Below are 26,578 nucleotides of genomic sequence, written 5' to 3'. Positions count from 1 at the left end.
AGTAAAAGAAATGGTGCTTAAAAACTCACACATTGACGTCATGGCGCAGTGGTCAGTGAACCTGACTAGTTTCCATGAGGATGGGGGTTCGATCCCTGGCCTCGCTCAGTGGATTAAGGACCTGGCATTGCCATGAGCTCTGGTGTGGGTCGCAGACGTGGCTCTGATCCTGCGTTGCTGTGGCTTTGGCGTAGGCAAGTGGCTACAGCTCTGATTAGACACCTAGCTTGGGAACTTTCATATGCCACAGGTGCAGCCCTAAAAAGCAAAAAACGAACAAACAAAAAACCCCCACACTTTATATGACAAAACCCATTCATCGAGAACCCTCATTTGAGAGCTTCAACTCTGGACAGTACATATAATAACAAAGGATAATCCTTCACCAGAGAAGGATAAACAGGATCCTGGTTGTACATTTTCTAATCGATCTTCCATATAACATGCACCTTTTTCAGTACCAGCAACATCAATACTTCGTTATTATCCTGCTTGGGTGCAGAATAAATGAATGATTCTTAAACAATGTCAATTATATAACTAAAAATACGTGATTTGTCTAAACTCTCTTTTCAGACATTGGACATGAAAGCGTGGAGAGGTTTGTCAGTTTGTTCTTGTTTGTTTTTTGTTTTGGGGGGCTTTATGGTCATGGTCGTGGCATGTGGAAGTTCCCGGGCTAGGGACTGAACCCAGGCCACTGCAGTGACATTCACTAGATTTCTAACCCACTGGCCGCAAGAGAATTCCACAATTGATGTGCTTATGAAAAAAAAACAAACCTGTGTTTACTTAAAACCTTACGATTACCTGAACATGGGCTTACAAAAAGGAGGCCAAAAAAACTGTGTGGCAATCAGAGAGTAAGATGATGATGATTAAAATGAGTCCAATGAGTGAAAGAAGTAATTATAGCTGTAAAAATGCCAAGGTCTGAACAAAGAGTGAGATATTTGTGACCAGCAGTGACACAAATCCTTGTCACAGACCCCTGAAGGCAGCTCAGAGTCACATTAATTCAAGTTCCTATGTGCCTTGTAAGGACTCTAATGATTACTTTTGTTTGTTTTTGCTGTTGTTTTTTAACATCTTGGCCCAAAACAAGACGACCAGGAAACCAGGTAACTTCTCACACTGTTTCGCATTTTATTTTATTTTGTTATTAACAATCTTTGTTCTTAAATGATAGAATTAAATGTGAGCTCTAGTCAATAGTTCCTTCAGAAGGTGTTAAGAATATGTGTAAAATAAAATCTTTAACTTCTTGGCCTATTTGTTGCATCTGAAAATACTTGCATACAGATAATATAATTGGCCTTGAACAGGAGGAGTCTTTCATTTTCCACCTCCTGATTTTACTGGGATAAATTAAAACAGCAAGCAACCGCCGCTGAAATGTCAAGGCTAAAATGTCACAGAAACTTAAGTTCAGTAAAGTTCCATCTTCTGTTCCAAGGAGTGTAACGACATAGTTATCACTGTGTCTTTAAGGACATGGATGTGACCTTAACATTGCAGAGCTTCATGGTTGCAACCTTAACATTTCCTGTCACAGTCCTTGAGTCAATCCTCATGCCCACACAATAGAGCGAGTTTCCATTTCATTCTTGAGTTCACAAAGGTAAGTGGGTGGGTGTGTGCTCAAATTCAGAGATGTATTATCCCATTCATCTAAGTCCATGAATCTCATTGCTCTGATTTTTTTTTTCTTTATCTTGAAATTAAATAATTCTTTACCTCCTGCCCTCCATTGCTTGCTAATAACTCAAAAAAAAGCACTGGAAAGAGACAAGAGCTTGGCTACTATTTGGCCAATGACTGTCCAAGACCCTTTACTTTGTGCCTCTGTATCCTTTTCTTTAAAATGAAAATCATGGGAGTTCCTGTTGTGGCTCAATGGTAACAAATCCAACTAGTATCCATGAAGATGTGGGTTCACTCCCTGGCCGCGCTCAGTGGGTTAAGGATCTGGCCTTGCTGTAAGCGCTGGTGTAGGTCTCAGACAAGTCTGGGATTCTGCGTTGCTGTGGCTGTGGCATAGGCCAGCAGCTACAGCTCCAGTTCGACCCCTAGCCTGGGAAGTTCCGTACGCCATGGGTGCAGCCCTAAAAAGACTGAAAAAAAAAAAAAAAAAGAGAGAGAGAGAGAGAGAATCATAATATCTGGCCCAACCCTGCAGATGGTCAGGATAAAAGTTCTTAAAATTTTTGGGAGAATGCATAAAACAAATGTGACTTTAAAAAGCAAATGAATTACAGCAAAATAAATAACAGAAGAAATTGACAGTCTTGAACAATCTTGTTACTTTTTTCTTTGCTACCTAATCTCAAAATATCTTGCAACTCCATAGTGATCGAAGTATGTGTTCATAATGCAGAATGCTATAATATTCTTTAGGATCCAGTGTTACAGGGAAACATGCAGAGCTGTAATTCACCACTGAGAAACAGACTTTCATTCCTGTATTTGACTCCCCTCTCAGACTATAAACTCTGATATTTGAAGTGAGCACAAAACCTCATTTGTTTTGGTCCAAATATCCAGATATGTGGATGGACAAATTCTAACCAAGGAAATGTCATCAAAGTTCAGGTCTGCTTATTCCACAGCATGACGCATCTGACTATTTCCCTCTCCAAATATAGTGTAATGTGATTTTCCTACCTGCGAATAAATTGCTTCCACACAACCACCCCCCAAGTGTACTGAGCATGAACATAAAAGAACTCCACCAGGTTCTATGGAGGATAAAGATAAGTCAGTTCTTCCCCTTGATAAGAACTTACAGGGCCCACATTCTTGGATATAGATCTTAGATTAAATTCTCCTTGAAAACAGAGTCTGTGGTGTTTCTCTATCTTCAGGGCTAAATGAATGAGTAAATAGAAGAATGGGTGTTCTAATGGGGATGTTTCCTATTTTAGGATGTCAACCACAAGTAATCATTTTTAGCCTTTTCACAGTGTGATCTCAATAGCTTAGAACAGTAAAAGGATTGAAGAGCCATCTATCATAGAAACAGTTTAAGAACAAGACGGACAAATGGAAATCAAGGAGGGGGAGATTGGGAGGAAGAAAAATAAAAAGCACTGTCTAGAAAGAATCAGTGAAGACAAATTTCTTCAGAAAACTTAGGTAGATTTCAGTTGATTCTAATTATTTAGAATAAAGTAGGAGTTCCCATTGTGGCTCAGTGGAAATGAATCTGACTAGTATCCATGAAGACACAAGTTCGATCCCTGGCCTCACTCAGTGGGTTAAGGATCTGGCATTGCTCTGGCGTAGGCCAGCAGGTATAGCTCAGATTTGACCCCTAGCCTGGGAACCTCCACATGCCACAGTGCGGCCCTAAAAAGAAAAAAAAAAAAAAAGAAGAAGAAGAAGAAATTAGGCAATAGCTTTTGTAGGGGGAAAAAGGAAGTTGGTGGAATTTGAATTAAAGATGAGAAGGGGAAAAAAATGTTTCTTTTGGCTTTTAGCAAGGGCCAAGCCACTTAAATAACATCAAAGAGAATAAATAATGTTAAAGAGTTGCTGGCATGTTATTTGGACAAGGACGTATGTGAATATCACCTGGCATAGGTGCTCTGTCAACCCTCTGCCTTCATTACTTGAGGCAGAAATTCTCAAACTCTTTGATCTCAGGACCTCTTCACACCCTTTAACATTATCAAGGACCCCAAAGAGCTTTAACTTATGTGAATTTTATCTAATGGTATTTATCATATTGAACTGAGAAATTTTCAAAACATTATTTCTAATCAAGACAACAAAGTATAGGGAGTTGCCATCATGGCTCAGTGGTTAGGGAACAGACTAGTATCCATGAGGATGGGGATTCCATCCCTGGCCTTCTCAGTGGGTTAAGGATCCCGCGTTGCTGTGAGCTGTGGTGTAGGTTGAAGATACTGCTCAGATCTGGTTGCTGTGGCTCTGGCCTAGGCCAGCGGCTACAGTTCTGATTCCACCCTTAGGCTGGGAACCTCCATATGCAGCAGATGCGGCCTAAAAAAAAAAAAAAAAAAAAAAGACAACAACATATAATTTCTTTTTTGGGTTTCCTCACAGGCTTAAAAAACAGCTCAAGATTTCAGATAACTATTTGAAAATGATGAGGTTGCAGCTATCCTGGCAGGTATGACCAAAGATAGCTAATAAAAAGTACAGAAGTACTGAGAACAAGCAAATTTTATTCTCTCTAAATCTCTATTAAAAATGTCTTGGAGTTCCCGTCGTGGCGCAGTGGTTAACGAATCCGACTAGGAACCATGAGGTTGCGGGTTCGGTCCCTGGCCTTGCTCAGTGAGTTAACGATCCGGCGTTGCCGTGAGCTATGGTGTAGGTTGCAGACGCGTCTCGGATCTCGCGTTGCTGTGGCTCTGGCGTAGGCCGGTGGCTACAGCTCCGATTCGACCCCTAGCCTGGGAACCTCCATGTGCCGCGGGAGCGGCCCAAGAAATAGCAACAACAAGAACAACAACAAAAAAAGACAAAAGACAAAAAAAAAAAAAAAAAAAAGTCTTGTACACTGATACTGTAACTTACTATCATGGAAAACAATACATATGCAGGCATTTTATTAGTTAACTGAGTGATGACATCACTACGCGTCAAACAGCCTCTGGAAATTTCCACTGTACATTCATTAGAGAAGGAGAGTGAAAAAGGCAAATCGTGTCTTTGTACCAGTTGACCCGAGACCCCTGGTAAGGATCTTGGAGATGATCCAGACCTGGTGGACCAGATTTGAGAACCAATGCAATCGATTATATTTAAGGTCACTTCCCATTTTATATTACTAGAAAAGTGGGTTTTCTCTAGTCACCATTTTGTTCTCGTTCGCGGGCCACCCTTTGAGACTTAAGGTAACCCCAAGACACACCCCACCCCACCCCCCACCTCCTGGAACTCAAAGCGAAAAGCCCAGGACGCGCCCGGGCGGGGGCGCTCTGCTCAGCACTGGGAGCCCAACACACTCTCACCGGTTGGCAGAGGACGCGGGGTCTAGAAACCAGTTCCAAACCTGCCACTCGCGCGCCTAGGCGGAGCCAGAACTGGCTGCCAGTGGCCGGACTCAGGGCGGAAGCGGCAGCGGCGGCGGCGGCGACAGCTAGGCGCGGGCTCCCGGGAGAAACCTGCCAACTGCCCCCCCGCGGCAGGTAGGCCCGCCCCCGGGAGGAGGAGCGCGGCCAGGTGCTCCTAGGTGCTCCTAGGTAGCTGCCTCCTCCCTTTCCCACCACTTTACTCCGCGGCCTCCAGGGATCAAGGCAGGACGCACACCGCACGTCCCCAGGCCGGCCCGGTCGCCTCCTCCGCGGACCCCAGGCTCTACCCTGTCCCGAACGCGGGACCACCCCTGCCCTACGGAAAGAAAGGCGAGGATCTAGGGGGCGCCGAGACAGAGGGTCTGGCGGCCACAGGAACTACTCAAGCACCGGGCTCCGGCCCGGGAACTGCTGGAACATGTTCCGGGAGCTGCAGGTGAGCGGCCCGGAGACTCGTCCCGGGGAGGGGAATGGGCGACTAGGTGGGGTCCACCTCCGCGGACCGGATCCGATTTAATTGCAAAGCAGAGGGTCGCCCGCAGCGACAGGTGTCCGCTTAGCCGTCGGCAGGACCCCGAGGGCAGGGGACGACATGAGTCCCCTGACGCTCTCGGGGCTGCTTTTCGGGGCGCGGGTCGGACCCTGGTGACCGAAACCGCGTTCCAGACGCAGTCTTGCGGTGGCTTTGAGCACAACAGGTCGGTGACTCAGTTCCCAGAGGAACTCGAAAGTGCTGAGCCGGGGGCTTTTTTTTTTTTTTTTTTTTTTTTTTTGACGTATTTCTTTTTGGTGGTTGGTTGATTGGTTGGTTATTTTGCTTGTTTTAGTTTATTTGACAGTTGCCGGACTATGTTTACACTCCTGGTGCTACTCAGCCAACTGCCTGTAATTACCTTCGCGTTTCCTCATCTCACAAGTCCAGAGGAGTCTAGGCATGCGGGAGAAGAAGGTAAGAGTGGCTTCAGGTTCCAAGAAAAACCCCCCTGGAAACCCGAGCGGGTATTACAGCGCATGCCCCGCATCAGTCATAGAAGCACTAAAATATCTTACAATTTGTGGTTTACTTGGTAATGTTGTGGTGTGTTATGTTAAGTGCAATTTATACAAATTCACTTCTGTGAGTTACTTTTGATAAATATATACTTAAGACCAGGTTTGTGGTTGACTGAATGGAAAGCCTGTTTTAACTTCTGAAAATCAGTGAGCGGCCCTTCTGCTAGATGAGGCTATGTGGTCATTATAATGAGCATAATTACTTGTTCTTCCTGGAAAGATGGACAGGGAATTCAGGATCTAATCTGGATTTGTTATGAGACCTTGGGCAAGTGATTTGAACCCTTTCAGCTTGTAAAATGGTGGTGGGTGTGGAGTGGAATGATCTCTGAGTTCCTTTTTTACTTTAAAATGTCTGTTATTGGGGTAAAGTCAGATGGTGTGAGAAGATTAGATTTGGAGCTTGCTAACCTAGAATTACACACCTTGTGGGCTCCAGGTCATTAATGGACTGATTACTGCCCACATTTTGAAAGCCTACCTTAGGGGAAAAAAAAAAAAAAGAAGAGAAAATAGCATCGGCTTGCCTCTTCTCACTGCCTAGTTAGTGCTCCCTTATTCAGTGCCAGTGCTTTGGATCTACCTCCCCACACTTTCCTGTCCCTTATTCATTCTCATCGGAGCCTACTCTCATTTTCTTTTGGAAAGGATCTGTTACACTAATACTCCTGGATGACTTATTAATCATTAATGCAACTTAGTGTCTCAAACCTTCTAGGAGGGTGTGTGTGTGTGGTGTGTGTGTGTGTGTGTGTGTGTGTGTGTGTGTGTGTTTATTAAAATAGGACAATGTCTTAACCTGATTTAACCTGAAGGAATCAACCCCCAACAACAGACTTCTAAGCAATTGGGTAGGCTAGCTACCGGCATAGGAGGAGATTTAGAAGGAGATCGTTTTTGGTGCCTCTCAAGTTGCACCAAATATGTAATTCCACTCATGAATAAGGTTGATGATTCATACTCAGTGAGATGAAATGCTGATCTCCAGAATGCTTGTGAGTGCATTCATTCATTCACATGCTACAAGTGTAAAAGACACTTTCAAGGACATCACAAACTATGGAAGGGATTTGGAGATGATACTTGAATGCAGATGGCTAGAGACATCTGTGAGAAATGTCAGTGAGGAATCTTATATATTTTTAAAGCCCAGGAGTTCCCTGGTAGCTCAGAGAGTTAAGGATTTGGCCTTGTCCTGCTGTAGCTCTGGTTACTGCTGTGGTATGGGTTTGATCCCTGGCCTGGGAATTTTTGCATGCCAAGGGTACAGCCAAAAAAAATAATTAATTAAAGATAAAAAGCTGATTTATTCAGTTAATAACTATTAAGCTTAGTATACTAGGCCCTATACTAGGTACTGGAGATGTAGAAATGAAAGACCATAATCCCTCCCCTGGAGGACTGCTTCATCTGGTGGGAGAGGCAGGGTGTAAACCCATAATCTCCACAAACTCTACGACAGAGGTAGAAACAGAGTTTAAGTGCAGAGGAAAGAGTGAATTGGCAATAACTCTTGTCTCAGGAGAGTTGCATGGCTCAGAAATCAATGCTCTGTATCTGCAGCTGAGACATAAGAAATGGAGAAAAGTAACTTGGAAAATAAAGGACCTTCAGCTACATTCTGATAAAGCCCAAGAATAGGGTTGAAAGGGAATTTATTTAGAAAACATGGGGATACTGGACAGAGGACAAGAATGGACTATCTCAGTTGCTGGGTTTAAAATAGTGGAATACACAGACAGCCTCTAAGGATGGTCTAAGGCAGGAGAAATAGAGATGAGAAGAGAATCTGAGGAGGCGAATACAAAAGAGCAAAGGCCAGTGCATCCCCCTGCAATGGCCAGATGAAAATAGGGACTCTCACTGGAAATTTAGGATACTCCACGGGCAAGGGAGTTGCCTCTTTCAATTACAAGCAAATCCATGGCTACTTAGAGCCCAAATAACAAAGGACGGTATTTCTCCGAGGATCATAAGAAAGGCAGAAAAAAGTTTGATAAGGCACTGAAGGTCTAAGGTCAACCACAGATTAAATTAGAATTTTCACACTCTGGGAAGTGGGTAAGCAGCAGCCACTCCTGAAAGGCATGTTTTATTATTTTTTATTTTTTTACCTTTCTAGGGTCCCTACCTGCGGCATATGGAGGTTCCCAGGCTAGGGGTCTAATTGGATCTATAGCCGCTGGCCTACACCACAGCCACAGCAACATAGGATCCGAGCCGTGTCTGCAACCTACACCACAGCTCATGGCAATGCCAGGTCCTTAACCCACTGAGCAAGGCCAGGGATTGAACCCGCAACCTCATGGTTCCTGGTCGGATTCGTTAACCACTGCGCCACAATGGGAACTGCAAGGCATGTTTTATTCAACAGTGAGGACTTTCACTGGTATAAACATCATGTCAGGAACAATAAAAATGTTGTTGCCTCTCTCTTTTTATCTTCCTTTCAAGTTTAAAGTCCCATTTGGAGGGCAGCAGAGTTTTATAACTCAGATAACTACTTGAATAGAAGACTGACACTGCTTTTCTAGCCAACAAAACGTGAAGATCTGGGGATATCTGAGAAGTAGCAATACAAAGGCAGATTTCTAATTCTACATTTTGAAATTAGACTTTACATAGTAAGTATAATATAGCTGAGGTAGGCAGGCTCAGAGTTACTTTATCACTGGTTTGGTATTTTATTTTTATTTTATTTTATTTTATTTTATTATTTACCTTTTAATGGCCACACCTGTGGCATGTGGAAGTTCCCAGGCCAGGGGTCAAACTGGAGCTGGCACTGCCAGTCAACGCCACAGCCACAGTAACTCTGGATCCTTAACCCACTGAGCAAGGCCAGGCATCGAACCCGCATCCTCATGGATACTAGTCCGATTCGTTACTTTTGAGCCCCGAGGGGAACTCCTGGTTTGGTATTTTAAACCTATGCCAAGCTGAGAAACAGACTATGTCTTTGAGTTGCTTCAATTGGTAGAATTTAGGTTCAAGAGTGCCTTCCCACTATAGAAAAGTCAAGTTCATTCATTTATTTTGTAAGTGATTTTTTTAACAAGTAAGTAAAGCATATACAACTCCAGATGGCGATAAGTGCTGTGGAGAAAAACGAAGTACAATAGGGGATGGGGAGTGCCTGAAGTGGGTCGGTAGGGATGGGTTTCAAGGCAATTGAACAAAATCCTGAAGGAGGTGAGAAAGCAAACTGAAAGAAGAAAGTTCTATTCAGAGGAAATAGCAACTGCAAAAGCAGGAGGAACCAGGCATACTGGAAACCCTTAGAGGGCCATTGCAAGAATTCCAGTGAGAGTTGATGGAGACCTGAGAAATTTTTCATTCTATCTCCATTAAGTCATAACATAAAATCTACAAGAAGATAAGGGAAAGAAAAGAAATATTTCATCATACTGGTCTGCCTTTCATAATATTTCTTTTTTTGGCCACGTCCGCAGCATTCAGATGTTCCCGGACCATGGATCAAACCCAAGCCACAAGAGTGACAACACTGAATCCTTAACTGCTAGGCCACCAGAGAACTCCTAGAATATTTCTTAAAACAACTTTCAGGAGCTCCCATTGTGGCTCAGTGGTAACCTACCCGACGAATATCCATGAAGATGCGGGTTCAATCCCTGGCCCCACTCAGTGCATTATGGATCCAGTGTTGCCATGAGCTGTGGTGTAGATTGCAGACGCAGCTTGATTCTGGCATTGCTGTGGCTGTGGTGTAGGCCAGTAGCTGCAGCTCCAACTCAACCCCTAGCCTGGGAACTTCCTATGCTGTGGGTGTGGCCCTAAAAAGACAAAAAGAAAAAAAGCAAAAACAAAACAAAACTCTTTAACCAATGATCCCATTCTCGCTTCCCCCTTGGTTCAAATAGCCCATATAGCCAACCAGAATAGGACTCGCCAATAAAAATAAAATATGAACCATGTAAATAAAATTTTCTAGTTACCACATTTAAAAAAGTAAAAGGAAGTAGGTGAAATTAATTTCAATAATGGATTTAATTTAACCTAATATATCAAATAATCATTTCCAAGTATAAGCAATGAAAACATTGAGATGTTTCACATTCTTTTTTTTTTAAGCCATGTCTCAAAAGTCCCATGGGTATTTTACACTTACAGCACATCTCAGTTCAGACTAGTCTCATTTCAAGAGCTCAGTAGCCACTTACAACTGTATTGGACAAAACAACTATATAAGATTCAGATCCCTGGCGCCTCATCGGGTCAAACATCCAGCATTGTCACTGCAGTGCCTCCAAGTTCATCCCTGGCCCAGAACTTTTGCATGCTGCTGGTGCAGCCTACCTCCCCAAAAAAAAGATTCAAAAAAAGATTCAGACCTGCTTAGAAAAGTGATTGATTAGTAGGGAAAATATCTCAGCCACAGTGTGACTGTTCTCAAAGGCTAAGAATAAATGGCCAACCTGAGGTCATTCTGAAATCAGTTATTAGTCTTCCTGGCCAAGCGCTGTCAGTAGTCTCAATAGTCTTTCAGTCACCCACTCTAATAAATTCTGCCTTTAGTAATCGTTATGAGTGAAAAATACCAATGCTTTTAAATCCTTTTAAGCATTTGCTGTAGTTCTCAGAGTTTCTGAATTCCAGTCTCAGTGATGATCTGGAGCAAGATCGCTTCAGCTTTGTTTGTATGATACCCGAATGAGTTTGACGTTTGCCGGTGCTGAAAATACTGCCTTGGTGGGTGTTTTGGTTTTGTGTCAACCTGTGCTTGGCTATGGTGTTTACCATTTACCTTCCCAGCAAATATAAAGGGAGTCTTGTAATGTGGGAGACACATGTTTAGGGCTGGGTGGAGGGAGCTACTCTTTTGGGAGGGACTGAAGGGCTTTTAATTAATCTTATAATTAAACATGATTTTATTAGCTTAGAAGTTTAAACATTTTTGGTATAAGCTTGATATAACACTTTTAATATAAACATATTAACTCATAATTTTAAAACATAAAAATATCTTTGTGATTATTTAGTTCATATACCAATTTTACAAATGAAGAAATGGCAACCCAGAGATATAAAGTGACTTATCCAATACATACAGCTGATAACTAAGCCAAAGCAAAAGGAGAATCTCTATTTTCTACCTTTTAGTCCAATACTCTGTCCATTACACCAGACTCATTTTTCTCAGTCAAGATAATGGGAAACCAGTGCTTTAGAAACAGAATAGTCTGGCCTGTCATTTATTGGAAAAATAATCATCTAGGGAAAAAAGTAATACTCAAATAATTTTCATTTATGCTGATAATTTTAGACATAACACATATGGTCTGGAGTTTTACTAATATCTGTATTTCATATCTAGCAGAAATTATTTTTAATGATGATATTTCTTTTTGTCAGATTTTAAAACCACAAAAGAGGAGTTCCCGTCGCGACTCAGTGGTTAACGAATCCGACTAGGAACCATGAGGTTGCGGGTTCGATCCCTGGCCTTGCTCAGTGGGTTAAGGATCCATCGTTGCCGTGAGCTGTGGTATAGGTCGCAGATGCAGCTCAGATCCCACACTGCTGTGGCTCTGGCGTAGGCTGGTGGCTACAGCTCCGATTCAACCCCTAGCCTGGAAACCTCCATATGCCGCTAGAGCGGCCCAAGAAATGGCAAAAAGACAAAAAAATAATAATAATAAATAAATAAATAAAGTAAAACCACAAAATAAAATTTGGTATGATTTAATCACATCCATAGAACTATATGCTTTTCTCACAATTAAAACAGGAATTTTCTGCCTTATTTTTTTTAATCAATGTTTGTAATTTTTCTATTTCTTTATTAGTCTTTATATCAAAAGAAGAAGCGAACTGGTTCATACGTAGACACCTCCTATATAATAGATTTGATTTGGAGCTCTTCACTCCTGGTGACCTAGAGAGAGAGTGCAGAGAAGAACTTTGTAATTATGAGGAAGCCAGAGAGATTTTTGTGGATGAAGATAAAACGGTAATTTGGTTGTTGATGTTAATTGAGTTGTACTTAAGAAAATGGCACTTTCAGTCATGGCAAATTGTATGCCTTAAATAAAATTGGGATTGTATACCTGTTAGCTCTTTCTACTTTCTTAAAATGCTAATTAACCCATTTAAGCTTGGTGTTACACTTAACTTGGCTTATAGTAGTAATTAGCAAATGATCAGTTATGTTGTGATTTTGTGTATTTAATGTTTGTGATATTCAGAGACAATGATGAAGCAGAGTGAATTAAACTTCAGGATATTATTGGAGTTAGTTCTGTGCCTCAGGTGTCAATCATGCAAAACTCAGAGCAGTTTTTCCTATCAGTGACTTATCATTTTTGATTACTATATTTATATGTCAATACTTATCGACAATCTACTATGTGCCAAGTTCTCTGCTAGAGACCGAAGATACGAAATATATAGGCCCCATATTTAGGAGTTTATTGCTTGGCAATAAACTTTTAGAAGTTCTTCTTAACACATAATTAAATTCTGCAAAGACAGACAGCACTGTCCCTGTTATAATCGGGCATATTTTTTAAGAATATTAAGTGACCCAAACCCTTTACTCTTGTATGTTAAATAACACCAGCACCTTTTTCCCTTTCCTCAAGAATCCCATCTTATTCTTTGGTCAATAAGAACCTTTCTAGGTATACTTCAAATGCAGGTGTTACTGGAACTCAATTCTTTTCTCTTTCAGAATTGTGCCCCGCCTCCCACTCCCTGCTATTATCTGCTGCATCTATTAGAGAAGGGAAAACAAAGTCTGTACTTTGTAGTTGTGCCTATTGAAATTGTATTGTTTTTCACAAACCCATTTTCTGATTTTTGAATAGTTGCTTAAAACTGGCTTCCATTCCCTCAATAAACACTGCACTTAGTTTCAGGGATGTCTTTCCAAATCAAATAAATCCCTTTCATAAAATCTCCTAGCAAACTGAGGGCCCACCTCGTATAGAAAAAAATCAGACTCCTTTTCAAACATTAGATGAACCCCCTGCTTCAACTTCCACCTCTACTACTTGCATCGATTTTCTAATGCGATAGTTTCTCGATGCCTGAGCGGGGGCTTTGGGCAGGTGAAGGAAGACTAGCAGGGTGCAGTTGTAGAGAGTTTGCACTGGCAGTAATCCTCTGACCAGTTCCAGAGCTGGAAGAAACTCTTTTGGATGTCGGTGGGTGGTAGTGCTTTAATTAGAGTGAGTCACCACCTCTAGCTTGAATGAACTGGCATCTTAACCTGTGGCACATGCCAAGAATTTACCATCCCTAGTCTAGGTCATTGAGACCAAATGAAACGATAATAAAGAAATTAAATAAACTTGGAAATTTTATGTTTCTCTTAGATGACATTTTGGCAAGACTACTCCATTAAAGGACCAATCACAATAACAGGTAAGGCAAGAATTAATCACTTTTAATGTTTTTTTTCCCAGCCTTTCTTTGGTTATAATACAGTTTCAGTTTCATTGTTGGAGTTTGGTGTTGCACAACATACATACCTTGTAAATCCAAGGACGATTTCTCAATTATACACTGGGTTATCTAAGACAGAGAAATCCACATTCATCTATTTACACACTGAAAATCAAGTTTGGTGAGATACTAGGGAAATGAGACAATAGGCTTTATGCTTTTCTGAACAGCTCAGTTAAGTCAAGACTTGCATAGGCTTAAAGTAGGACTCTATTAGTTCCAAGTAGTAAACTATTTTAATTTTGTTTTCTTTCTTAGTGTTATAAGTGAATGGAATAGTTATGCTACTAGATAAATTAAGATTGTTAGATAGAATTAAGTCACTTCTAGAGAGGGGATCCTTTATTTCATCTGCATTGATCACCTCTAGCTGCTTTTTAGTCAGATTTATTTTGTTTTGGTTTGGTTTTGCCAGCTATTCTTTCCTTCCTCCTGCATAGAGTCCCAGCTCTAGGGATACGGTATTATATTACTGCAGCACTGGAATTGCTTAATATATTTCTTTGTAGTTAATACCAAAATGTGTACAGTTGAACAAAGAATATATTTGTTCATTGAATATTATCCTGGTAATATAACTTCTTTAAAATAAATCAAGCCATAACGAATGCTTGGGGGGAGTGTATCTAAATTTTTTCTGGTCATGTCTCTAGCACAGACTTTCAAAAGTAATCAATGTTAATTATTTGATGCATAATAGTGTACTTACACCCAGTGTTAAATTTATTACTCATAGGTGGTGACTTTCAGTTTTTATATTTATGTTTTTTAATGTTTCCTCCTAAGATGGTAACAGAGAGAAAATCGATGTTATGGGCCTTCTGACTGGACTAATTGCTGCTGGAGTATTTTTGGTCATTTTTGGATTACTTGGCTACTATCTTTGCATCACTAAGTGTAACAGACAAGGACATCCAGGGTAAGTACCAAGTAAAAATAGTTAATTCACTATTAAACATCCTATACTATTGTTTTGAAATGGCTTCCTATTTTTTTAAATAAACTTTTGATTTTGGAATAATTTTAGATATACAGGAAAGTTGCAAAGATAACACAGAGTTTTCATATATCCTTTTCCCAGCTTTCCTTGTTGTCAGCATCTGGCATTACCACAGTATATTTATAAAACTAACAAACGGACATTGGTACATTACTGTTAACTGAACTCCAGTGCATTAATAAAGCTTCTTAAAGCTTCATAAAGGCCATCATTCTTTGTGTAATAGAATCTCAATATCTTTACTAGAATAAAAAGTTATTATCTTCTATATTATCTCATCTGTAAGTATAGATGAGAAAATGTAAAACAACCTTATTCAATAAAAGCACCAGATGCTAAGCAGGCTGTCAGATCGTATGCTTATATTATCTCTATTCCTCCTTTCAAGTTCTATGAAGAAGCTCATGATGGTGACCAGGTAATGAAAACATTATGGAAATAGTGGTGATGGTTACACAATATTGTAAATATAATACCATTGAACTGTACACTTGAAAATGGTTTAGACGACCACTTTTATGTTATACAGATTTTACCACAGTAAAAATTTTTTTCTTTATTCTTAAGGTTAGAGTTGAGGGCAACAGATATGAGGTTAGGATAAATCCATTGGATGTTAAAAGCTGAAGCCATGAGAGTAGTCAAGTAACCTGAGTGTGATCAAAGGACAGAAGGCAAGGGACAGAGCCTCAAAGGAAGCCTGCGATAGGGTGCAGAAAGAGGACATGCCAGCAAAGGGGCAGAGGTCAGGGACAACATAAAGTGTAATTCTATCCCTAAGCTGAAATTCCTGATCAATTCCCTTAGGCATTAATGTGATCTGTGGGCAGGGACTAAGGAGATTGAGACTTCTGTAAATCCTGTAAAATTTGGAAAAGTAAGAGAAAGTAAGGAAAAATTTGTGCAATTTTTCTTAAGCCACTATCTTTTTTTATAATGTTTTATTAAGGTTGATTTGCAATGTTGCGCCATTTTCTGCTGTACAGCAAATTCACACACACGCACGCACGTGCGCATACACACATACATACCTTTTCTTATATTACCTTCCATCATGGTCTATCCCAAAAGATTAGATATAGCTCCCTGTGCTATACAGTAGGACCTCATTGCTTATCCATTCCAAATGTAATAGTTTGCATCTATTAAACCCAAACTCCCAGCCTATCCCATTCCCTTCCCCCTCCCCCTCAGCAACCACAAGTCTGTTTTCTATGTCTCTGAATTTGTTTCTGTTTTGTAGATAGGTTCATTTGTGCCATATTTTAGATTCCACATATAAGTGATACCATGTGGTATTTGTCTTTCTCTTTCTGACTTCACTTAGTATGAGAAACTCTAGCTGTATCCATGCTGCTGCAAATGGCATTATTTTGTTCTTTTTTATGGCTGAGTAGTATTCCATTGTATATATGTACTATATCTATTTTTTTAATGATTCTGATTTTTTTCCATTATAGCTGGTTAACAGTGTTCTGTCAATTTTCTACTGTACAGCAAGGTGACCCAGTCACACATACATACATACATATATATATATATATATATTCTTTTTTCTCACATTATCATGCTCCATCATAAATAACTAGACATAGTTCCCAGTACTATACAGCAGGATCTCATTGCTTATCCATTCCAAAGGCAATAGTCTGCATCTGTTAACCCCAAACTCCCAGCCCATCCCACTCCCTTCCACCTCCCCCTCAGCAACCACAAGTCTGTTTTCTATGTCTCTGAATTTGTTTCTGTTTTGTAGATAGGTTCATTTGTGCCGTATATTAGACTCCAGATATAAGTGATAGCGTATGGTATGTCTTTCTCTTTCTGACTTACTTCACTTAGTATGAGAGTCTCTAGTTCCATCCATGCTGCTGCAAATGGCATTATTTTGTTCTTTTTTATGGCTGAGTAGTATTCCATTGTATATATGTACTATATCTACTTAATCCATTCATTTGTTGATGTACATTTAGATTGCTTCCATGTCTAGGCTATTGTGAATAGTGTTGCAATGAACATAGGGGTGCATGTATCTTTTTGAATTATAGTTTTGTCTGGATATATGTCTGGAATTTCTAGATTATATAGTAGTTCTATATTTAGTTTTCTGAGGAACCTCCCTACTGTTTTCAATAGCTAAAACACAATCTTTTTTTTTTGCTCTTTTAGGGCCACACTGGCAGCATATGGAAGTTCCCAGTTGGGTCAAAGTGGAGCTGCAGCTGCCAGCCTATGCTACAGCCATATCAAGCAGAACTCGAGCCTTGTCTGCAGCCTACACCACAGCTCACAGCAATGCCAGTTCCTTGACCCACTGAGCAAGGCCAGGGATCGAACCCACATCCTCATGGATACTAGTTGGGTTTATTACTACTGAGCTATGATGGGAACTCCAAGCCACTATCCTTTAAGCTGAGAGGTTTCTTTTCTCTCTTACTTAATAGGCAGGAAATAAGCAAGGTCTTTCCATTTCCTAGGACTTTGGCTAAGATTGTATTCAGTATGGCTTTCTCTACAAGCTGTGGGATACCTGGAAACTCCCAGGTTAATGAAGAAATAAATAGGCAAAATTTCTCTTTAAAGATTCTCCTTGCCTCTTGTCTTTCCTTCTTTTCCACCCCTTTTACAATTTTTTTTTTCCCAAAAAGTTCATGTATGCCTCATGTTTAGTAATTCCCTAAAGATCTGTGATAGCACAGCCATTGTTCATTGTCCTCATGCTTGACATTCTCTCTTCTTTCCTGTTTTTCTTCATTTTTCTGCTTCTCTGCACCACTACATCTTCTTACTTTATGCCTTTTTTTTTTTTTTTAGGGTTGCACATGCAGCATATGGAAGTTCCCAGGCTAGGGGTCCAGTCGGAGCTACAGCTGCTGACCTACGCCACAGCCAAAGCAACACAGGATCCGAGCCTCATCTGTGACCTACACCACAGCTCACGGCAATGCCGGATCCTTAACCCACTGAGCAAGGCCAGGGATCAAACTTCCAACTTCATGGTTCCTATTCGGATTCATTTCTGCTGCGCCATGTCCACTTTATGCCTTTTTTTCTCTGAAACCTTCTAACTTCTTTTCTCTGTGAGGTTAGAAGCAGAATTCAAAGGGAGCAAAGAAGTGCTATTATCATGCGTATGTGTATGCTATTATAAATTTGCAAAAATCTGGATATCTCTTATTTTAAAAGTAAGATTAGTTATACTTCATATTAGTACACTATAATGCTCTATGGTTCATCACTTTTACGTCTATTGTCTCACTTCGATTCTCACAACATTTCCAACTAGGTTAACTAGACATTCGCTTGAGCTGGGTTTAACTTTTAAATACTTACTAAAGTACTTTTCATCAAATGTCCCAAGAAATTCTTCCAGCAGACTTATTTCTTCTCTTTCTACGTTTTGCAAGTCTGAAAGTGGGGGAAGGCGGAGGGAATATTTGAAAAAGAAAAGAGTGAAAAATAAGATCATTGTTAGAATAGTTTGTCTTATTTTTCTAATAGGCGTAATACAATGTCGTCAGTTTATTTGAGATTTTCTTGGTATACTTTCTGATTTTAATCACATAAAATGTAAGAAGTCACTGTGTAGACACTTAATGACTTTATAATGTTTCTGTAACTTAAATTTTGAAGGTCAACACGGAAAAATTTATTTGTTCAGATAAAACATCTGTCTTTCCTGTTTCCTGTAAGCAAAGAAGTAGAACTTTTTTGCCACAAACTAAAGAATGTGGCAAGTGACAAGCCTTCCATGAAAACATTCCTGATTTCCAATAGAGGAGGAATTGTGTGGAGCCCTCTAAATACACTGCTGATGCTCTGTCACCTCTCAGCTATTGAAGGGCTGATTATCCAGTTCCTAGATTACACAGATCTTTTTCTTTTTGTCTCTCTCTCTGCAATTTTCCTCTCTCCTTCCCCCCAATTTCAGATCTTGTTATTACCTACAAAGGAAAGGGTATTTTCCAGGGAAAGCTAACCAGTCTGCAAAAGTTTACAGTATTTCGAGTCTGCTAAACCATCTCTAATTGGGAAGAATATTGTAAATATTGACTAGAGGTTGGGGATTACCTATAAATTTTAATTATCTTTATTAGCCATAACTTTAGGAGACTAATTTATGCATTTGCACACCATTGATACTTCATAGATAGCCAACCTCACAGTCTAAACAAATCGATTTACTAATATTTAAATTATAATTTGTAATTCACAAGTTGAAGGGAGAAAATGCAGTTTCAAAACACCAGACCTGTGCTGCATTTCAATTTTCATTGGCTGGTGTGGGTGACAATGGTTTGTGAAAATGGTGAGACTTGACCTGGCCATATATACATTTATATACATACATACATACATATGTATATATATGTGTGTGTGTATATGTGTGTGTGTGTATATATATATATTTTTTTTAATGTTGGGCTTAGATCAATGGCTGGGCCATATGTACATTTATATACATACATACATACATATGTATATATATGTGTGTGTGTATATATATATATTTTTTTTTAATGTTGGGCTTAGATCAATGACATGGGGAATAGACAATAATCTGAGAAAAGGAACAATACCAGTGAAAGCAAAGAGACAGAACAGAGAATTCACAGCACATAGCTTGGCAAGAGCACAGAGCTAGAAATTAAAGCAAGACCATAATGAGGGAGGCTTTGAAAAGGAGGCACAGGAATTAGAACTTGATTCAGTGGAAAGTAGGCTGCAGGTTAGACTTTTGCAGAGAAGAGTGACATGATGGAAGTCCTGTTTAGGAGGGATCAACCAGGCAGCAGGGCTGCAGTGGGAAACAGAGGAGAGACACAGGCATCCATTATTGCGATTATCTCTATGGCATCAATTTCCTTGGCTTGGAGTTGTGCTACCTTTCAACCAAGCCTGGATTTGGTTTCACATCATACTTTGAGAAAGCTTTTTTCTTTTTGGTCACAACCATGGCATGCTGAAGTTCCCAGGCAAGGAATCAAACCCAAGCCACAGCAGTGACAATGCTGAATCCTTAACCACTTTCCCAGGGACTGCCAAGAAAGTTTTAATGAAGAGCAAGAAAAACAGAATTCACATGTTTTGAGTCCTTATAACAGTGATGCAGAAACTGGCTAGATGCCTTACATATGATATCTTTCTCAGTCCACACAAAACACTCTGCCAAGGTAGCGATTATTATCCCCATTTCACAGAGGAGGAAAGCCAAATCAGGTGAACTTGCCGTTGGTCACATAGCCATGAAATGACAGCATCCTGTTTCCTACCCATGACTGACTTCAAAGTTCTTGATCTTTCCACTAAGGCAAGACCCTTTCAGAGTTTATGAGTAAAATAAAACTGTTGTTATATTGGAGTTCCATTGTGGCTCAGCAGGTTAAGAACCCAACATAGTGTCCATGAGGATGCAGGTTCAATCACTGGCCTTGCCCAGTGGGCTAAGGACCCAGTGTTGCCACAAGCTGTGGCGTAGGTCACAGATGTAGCTTAGATCTGGTATTGCCATGGCTGTGGCATAGGCCTGAGGCTGCAGCTTCAATTCGACCCCTATCCCAGGAACTTCCATATGCCACACTGCAGCCATAAAAAGAAGGCTTGGAGAGTCCAAGTGTCAGTTGGTGAGGGTGGGAGTTTAGAGAAGTAGCCATAAGAATGAAATGCAATGTGAATGAAGACTGGGGAGGAGGAGCCAATCAGACAATGAATGACTGGATAAGAGAAAGAAAAAAAACCAAACAGTTATTATATTAATGAATCAGTTCAACTTTTATTATAATGGTTGGATTTTTTAATATTGCCATCTTAACCTTAAATGCAGCCTTTCCTAGACCTAAATGCTGTCTCTGTTTAGTTCTTCAGCCACCCACATAAGAAGGGGCAGACACACTCCCTCCATCATTTTCAGAAGACCAGAGGAGGCTGTCTTGTCACCATCGCCACCTTCAGTGGAGGACACAGGGCTACCTTCTTATGAACAGGCAGTGGCACTGACCAGAAAACACAGCGTTTCACCGCCACCACCATATCCTGGGCCAGCAAAAGGGTTTGGGGTATTTAAAAAATCTATGTCACTCCCATCTCACTAAGCCCACGTTCTTGTCTTGGTGATAGAGGACATTTACATTATTTAAATGGTTCATTTTCCCTGGACCAAAAAAAAAACATGTCACTTCAGCCCTTTATGACAAACTGTAGAGAGTAATTAGGATGTGTACTATACCACTGAAGTTCTGTCATCCTCTTAGACCTGAACTTGATCATTATCAGCTAGCTAGGGTTTCCTTGCAGTTAAAAAGAGAGCACTTTTTGTTCATTTTAATGGTTCAAAAAAAATCTGTGTTATGGATGTCACAGGTAGAACTGGTGAACCATCTCTTTCCTTTGTACAGAAGAAAGTTGTATATTTCTTGTGTTGAATGTAAAAAATAAGAATTTCAAATTATTAGATTATCTCAAGTCAATATTGGACCCACTCTTTTTCAGTATTTCTTTTTGGTTGGAAACACTTCACAGAATCTGATGTTTAAATATTAATTGGGGACTTTAATATAATCAGTTGGTTTTATATTTTAAATTATTGCATAGCATTCACCACATTTTATGCATTTAGTTATGAACTCTCGCTATCAGTCATGTTTTATTATGGGGAGGAAGGCCAATAGTTTTCTTTAAAAAAAAAAAATGAAGCACTTGCTAAGGAGTCAGTTTTTCAGAGGGTACAGGGTTTTAGTGGCAAGGATTTTCAAGAGTGGTTATACTATCAAATAAATTTAGAGGCCTCAAATCTAGGAGTGACTGGAACTTGATAAAGTTGTGTGTATTACTGACAAGTTCCATGCATAAAAAGTTGTGTGTTACTGATGAGTAAGTAACACACATAACTCATTTTCACTGCTAAGTTATCTGTATATAACTATATATAATTAGTAATCTGGAAAATTTGTTGAACTTTATAAATAATAGTTTGAGAACATAGTAAAAGTAACTTACTTTTGTACTATCAAAATTATACTGACTAAAGTTACCAGCAACACCTTGTATCTCTTAATGTCTATATTTTGTATTTTCATCTAATCGTATATACGACCAGTCTCTCTTTAAGAATGTAGTAGAATATAAGCTATAAACCTCTGGAATGAATGTATTGCACACATTTATCTGAGTGGGTGTGTATGTATGTGTGTATTTGTTTCCTCTTTGCAGGAGCTCAAAAAATAGCATACTCTTAAGGAATAGAAAATTTTGTTCTTCATGGTTTTGCCAGGCAGTGCTTTTTTCTATTATTTAAGACCATTTATAAAATTGTGATTTGTTTTATAATTTTTACAGAGGTGAGATTAAAACCCACATGCATTGATAATTCCTTCCAAATCAAATGTTTAAAAGTGTAAATGATATTATACTGTGTGTTTGAGTATATCTCTCAAGACAGCCTGATCTTAAGGTATATAAAAGAAAGATCTTAATCATTATAGACTGCTAAAGATTTCACCTTTTCTATTTTCAGAGTCTCTTTGGTTACTTGTGACAAAAGAAATCATTGGCAATCTTTAGACATAATTAGGAAAAGTGGTCTTTTTAAAGCTACCCACTTTGCCTATAAAAATGTTTACTGTTAGTCATAACTTGGCTTTATTTATTTTTTATTTTTTTGTCTTTTTGCCTTTTCTAGGGCCGCTCCCGAGGCACATGGAGGTTCCCAGGCTAGGGGTCTAATCGGAGCTGTAGCCACCGGCCTACGCCAGAGCCACAACAACTTGGGATCCAAGCTGCTTCTGCAACCTACACCACAGCTCACGGCAACACTGGATTCTTAACCCACTGAGCAAGGCCAGGGATCAAGCCCGCCACCTCATGGTTACTAGTCAGATTCATTAACCACTGCGCCATGATAGGAACTCCATACCTTGGCTTTATGTGAGCACTTTTTCCCATGTAACTTTGTGCTTTGCACTTTGCCCTATTTTAATCCTTTTTTAAAGTTTGGTGGCAAACTCTACTCACTTTAGCAATCAGACTAAAGCATAGAAGGATAACTTGCCTAAAACCTAACACACTGGTGAGAGCTAGCATTAGCATGAGCAAGCACACTTTTCTAGGCCCATCTCATACCTATAGAATTACACTGTCTCAAATAAAATTATAAAACACAAACAATTCTAAGTCTGTATGAGAACTGTGTAACCTTTGTCATTTATAAAAAATGTATTGTAGTTTCATTGTGGCTCGGTAGGTTAAGGATCCAGCATTGCCATTGCAACAGCTCAGGCCACTGCTGTGGTGTGGATTCGATCCCAGCCCCAGGAACTTCCACATACCTTGGGTGCTGCCAAAAAAAAAAAATGTATCTAGTTGCATATGTTACATACCTGTATATTTATTCTCACAAACATAGATATTTCTTAGGATGAATAAAAAATAAGATGTGATATTATCTTTTATTGAATCACAATTTGCAATATTCCTTAAACCTGTTTACTCCCAATGATTCACAAGAATCTAACTGCAAAGCTAGCATCAGAGCCTGTGACAATCCCTGTCGCCTCAGCAGCAGCTTAGATATGCCATATGCCATCATTTAGTATAAAACTGTTGCTCCAACTTAAACAAATATAGAATTCATCATTACAATTATGGTATCACTTGGGAGTTCCCTGGTGGTCTAATGGCTAGGATTTGGCACTGTCACTGCTGCAGCCTAGTTTCAGTCCCTGGTCTGGGAACTGAGATCCTACATCAAGCCACTGCATGCCATGCCAAAAAAAACAAAATTACAAAATCACTGGTATTTGTTGAGCTCCAATGTCAAGCTCATAATACTTTAAACATAAAAAAGAATATGTGATAGAAGCATAATAATCAATTGCTTATAACAATTTAAAGGAAAATATCTCAATGTAAAATTATTAACATGTATTGCTGGCTCATTCACACTTTTCTATTCCTGTTGTACTTTTGGTGGTGGGTGTTTTGGTTTGATTGATTTGTTTTGCTTGTGCTTCTCCTCTGGGTAATTAATTAGTGTTAACTATTAAATCTATTTTGACATAGAATTTTATATTTAATTAGATCAGTTTCCTCTCTATTACAATCAGGAAATGAATGTCATATGGGTATGAAAAGGGAACAAGTCTAGAAAAAGACAAACACATTTATAGAGTTATGCCTTCAGTAGTGTAGACAATTCTACACAGAATATTCTCTTTTCAAGTGGGAAAATAAAAAGAAAAAAAAAAGAATATTCTCTTTTCAAAATGGAAAAAAGTCAAAGGACACAAACTATGACTGTGTCAGAGTTTTTCATCTGTTAATATTGCGCCCACTGCATGAATACACAGAGATCTGTAAAAATTCTCAGAGCAATTAAAAACTAAAGTAACAGTGTCTTCTGTGTCTGGTTTCCTGTATGCCTGTAAAATTCTAATTATTTTTTCCTGTTGCTCAGATAATTTGTGTGTGTGTGTGTGTGTGTACTTTTTCTATATGTATAAGAGAATGTTTTACTAAAAAAAAAGTTTGTTAGTGCTGTTTAAAAGCTTAATTTTGTATTCATATTGTTTTTTTCTAATATAATGTGAAATAAACTTGTATTAGTTACTAGTTTGATTTAAAATGTTGTATATAGCATTTATACTACTAGAAGAGTGTCTGGAATTTCTATAATTAAAAAAAAAAAAAAGATTCTGGGAGTTCCCACTGTGGCTCAGAGGTTACGAACCCAACCAGTGTCCTTGAGGATGCAGGTTCAATCCCTGGCCTCGCTCAGTGGGTTAAGGATCTGTCATTGCTGTGAGCTGTAGTATAGACAGCAGATACTGCTTGGATCCTGCACTGCTGCAGCTGTGGTGTAGGCCGTCAGCTGTAGCCCCAATTCAACCCTAGCCTGGGAACTTCCATAGGCCGCAGGTGCAGCCCTAAAAAGCAAAAAAACAAAACTAGATTCTTTTGTAGATCCTGCCTGTATCAGATTCTGGAACATGTTATGACATATATTAATGCCTTTAATCTTCTGTATTGTGTGTTTCTGTAAACATTTTTTTGTTGTTATTTAAAAACATATCCCTAATAGATCAAGAGTTTAAAGCAATTCAGTACAAATATACTAGCATTTTCATTATCTGGAAAAAGCAACCCGTTTCTGAATGCTTATTTTTCCTGTAGTCTTGATTATGTTTTGGTTTTAATATATTTCCTATTACAGACACTTTTTATACATGTGAATAAACTTTCTACTAAGTAAATATTTGTTGCTTGTTTCAATTAAACATTCTTCTTCATGAAATGTGAACAACACATTGCATGTTTTCAAGTTTATTCATGTTTTCAATGTTTATAGCATGGTATTGTTGAATGTAATTTTCTTTTTTTTTTTTTTTGTCTTTTTGCCATTTCTTGGGCCGCTCCCACAGCACATGGAGGTTCCCAGGCTAGGGGTCGAATCAGAGCTGCAGCCATCGGCCTACGCCAGAGCCACAGCAACTTGGGATCCGAGCCGCGTCTGCGACCTACACCACAGCTCACGGCAACGCTGCATCATTAACCCACTGAGCCAGGGCAGGGATTGAACCCACAACCTCATGGTTCCTAGTTGGATTCGTTAACCCCTGCGCCATGACGGGAACTCCCTGAATGTATCACCCAATAGTGTTAACTTTCTGTTTAAACAATTACAGTTGTGAAAGTGCTATTTTCCTTAACACATCCTTAATATTTAATAAATCTTTCAAGAAAATTTATAATATATTACTCTTTAAAACTGAGTTTATTTCTGTGACCTATATCTATACATAATTTTAAAATCAAAAAATACAGTAATGTTACACTAAATTATAGGATTAATAGTACCTCCAATTTAAGAGAAATAAATTAATAATACATAGCATACACTTAAATAAACTCTATTATTAAATTTTACTTCATGTTAAACATTAGACCACCTTAATTTTTACCCAGTTGAGTAACACATAAATGTTAATATTTATACTCCTTAAAATTAATGAAGGGAATGAGAAGACAAGCTAGTGACTAGGAGAAAAATTTGCAAGAGACACTTTTTTTTTGGCTTTTGGCACCTGCAGCATACAGAGGTTCCCAGGCTAGGGGTCCAATCAGACCTGTAGCTGCCTACACCACAGCCACAGCAATGTCAGATCTGAGCCGGGTCTTCGACCTACACCACAGTTTATGGCAATGCTAGATCCCCTAACCCACTGGTCAAGGCCAGGGATCAAAACTGCATCCTTATGGATACTAGTTAGATTCACTTCCGCTGAGCCACAATGGGAACTCTGCAAAAGACACATTTGGATAACATAAAGGACTGTTATCCAAATTATACAAAGAAATCTCAAAATCCAACAATAAGAAAACAACCTGCTTCTAAAAAATGGGTAAAAGACCTGTCAGATACCTCACCAAAAAAAGATATTTAGGTGACAAGTAAGCATATGAAAACATGTCCAACATCATATGTCATTTGAGAATTGCAAATCAAATCAACAAAGAGATCCATACCTATTAAAATGTCCAAAATCCGGAACACTGACAACATTAAATGTTAGTGAGGATGTGGAGCAATAGGAACTGTCATTTATTGCTGATTTGAACGCAAAATGGCACAGCCACTTTGGAAGACAGTTTGGCAGTTTCTTACAAAACTAAACGTAATTTTACCATCCGATCCAGCAATCATGCTCCAAAGTATTTACCCAAACGACTTGAAAACTTATGTCCACACAAAAGCCTGCATATGGATATTTACGATGGTTTATTTTTTATTTATTTATTTATTTATTTTGTCTTTTTGCCTTTTCTAAGACCACTTCCTGTGGCATATGGAGGTTCCCAGGCTAGCGGTCTAATCAGAGCTGTAGCCGCCGGCCTACACCACAGCCACAGCAACTCCAGATACGAGCCTCCTCTGCGACCTACACCACAGCTCTTGGCAACGCGGGATCCTTAACCCACTGAACAAGGCCAGGGATCGAACCCAAAACCTCGTGGTGTC

At 39.4% G+C, this 26,578-nt stretch overlaps 2 protein-coding genes across 5 annotated transcripts in view; one reads left to right on the top strand and one right to left on the bottom strand.

The window, feature by feature from the left end:
- Positions 1–5,152, bottom strand: part of CCDC73 (coiled-coil domain containing 73) — a 177,971-nt gene extending 172,819 nt beyond the window's left edge. Inside the window, exon 1 of one of the 3 annotated variants that reach the window (XM_085011484.1) lies at positions 4,983–5,152. The gene's annotated coding sequence lies outside the window, so the exon portion shown is untranslated. The remainder of the gene's footprint in view (positions 1–4,982) is intronic. The other 2 variants (XM_085011487.1, XM_085011486.1) reach the window with 2 other exon arrangements.
- PRRG4 (proline rich and Gla domain 4) lies at positions 5,077–24,812 on the top strand. Of its 2 annotated transcripts, XM_013994445.3 has the most exons (7): positions 5,077–5,159; positions 5,260–5,481; positions 5,873–5,994; positions 11,906–12,069; positions 13,436–13,484; positions 14,352–14,484; positions 20,423–24,812. In XM_013994445.3, exons 3-7 carry the CDS (start codon positions 5,895–5,897, stop codon positions 20,655–20,657), a joined length of 681 nt encoding a protein of 226 aa, XP_013849899.1. In that variant the 5' UTR covers positions 5,077–5,159; positions 5,260–5,481; positions 5,873–5,894; the 3' UTR covers positions 20,658–24,812.
- Positions 24,813–26,578: the final 1,766 nt, after the last annotated feature.

This window comes from Sus scrofa, chromosome 2, assembly GCF_054392235.1.
Source record: "Sus scrofa isolate SSC_HxYL_T2T_F1_AM1 chromosome 2, Sscrofa_HxYL_maternal_Yorkshire_Landrace_v2.0, whole genome shotgun sequence".
Classification (NCBI taxonomy): Eukaryota; Metazoa; Chordata; class Mammalia; order Artiodactyla; family Suidae; genus Sus; species Sus scrofa.
This window is presented reverse-complemented; position numbering and strand designations above follow the sequence as displayed.

Bases quoted from the DNA above. Each gene is read 5' to 3' on its own strand.
- PRRG4 (XM_013994445.3), top strand. From the start codon at position 5,895: ATGTTTACACTCCTGGTGCTACTCAGCCAACTGCCTGTAATTACCTTC. The intron at 12,070-13,435 runs GTAATTTGGTTG...TGTTTCTCTTAG, and splicing joins TTGTGGATGAAGATAAAACG to ATGACATTTTGGCAAGACTA. The intron at 13,485-14,351 runs GTAAGGCAAGAA...TTTCCTCCTAAG, and splicing joins AGGACCAATCACAATAACAG to ATGGTAACAGAGAGAAAATC.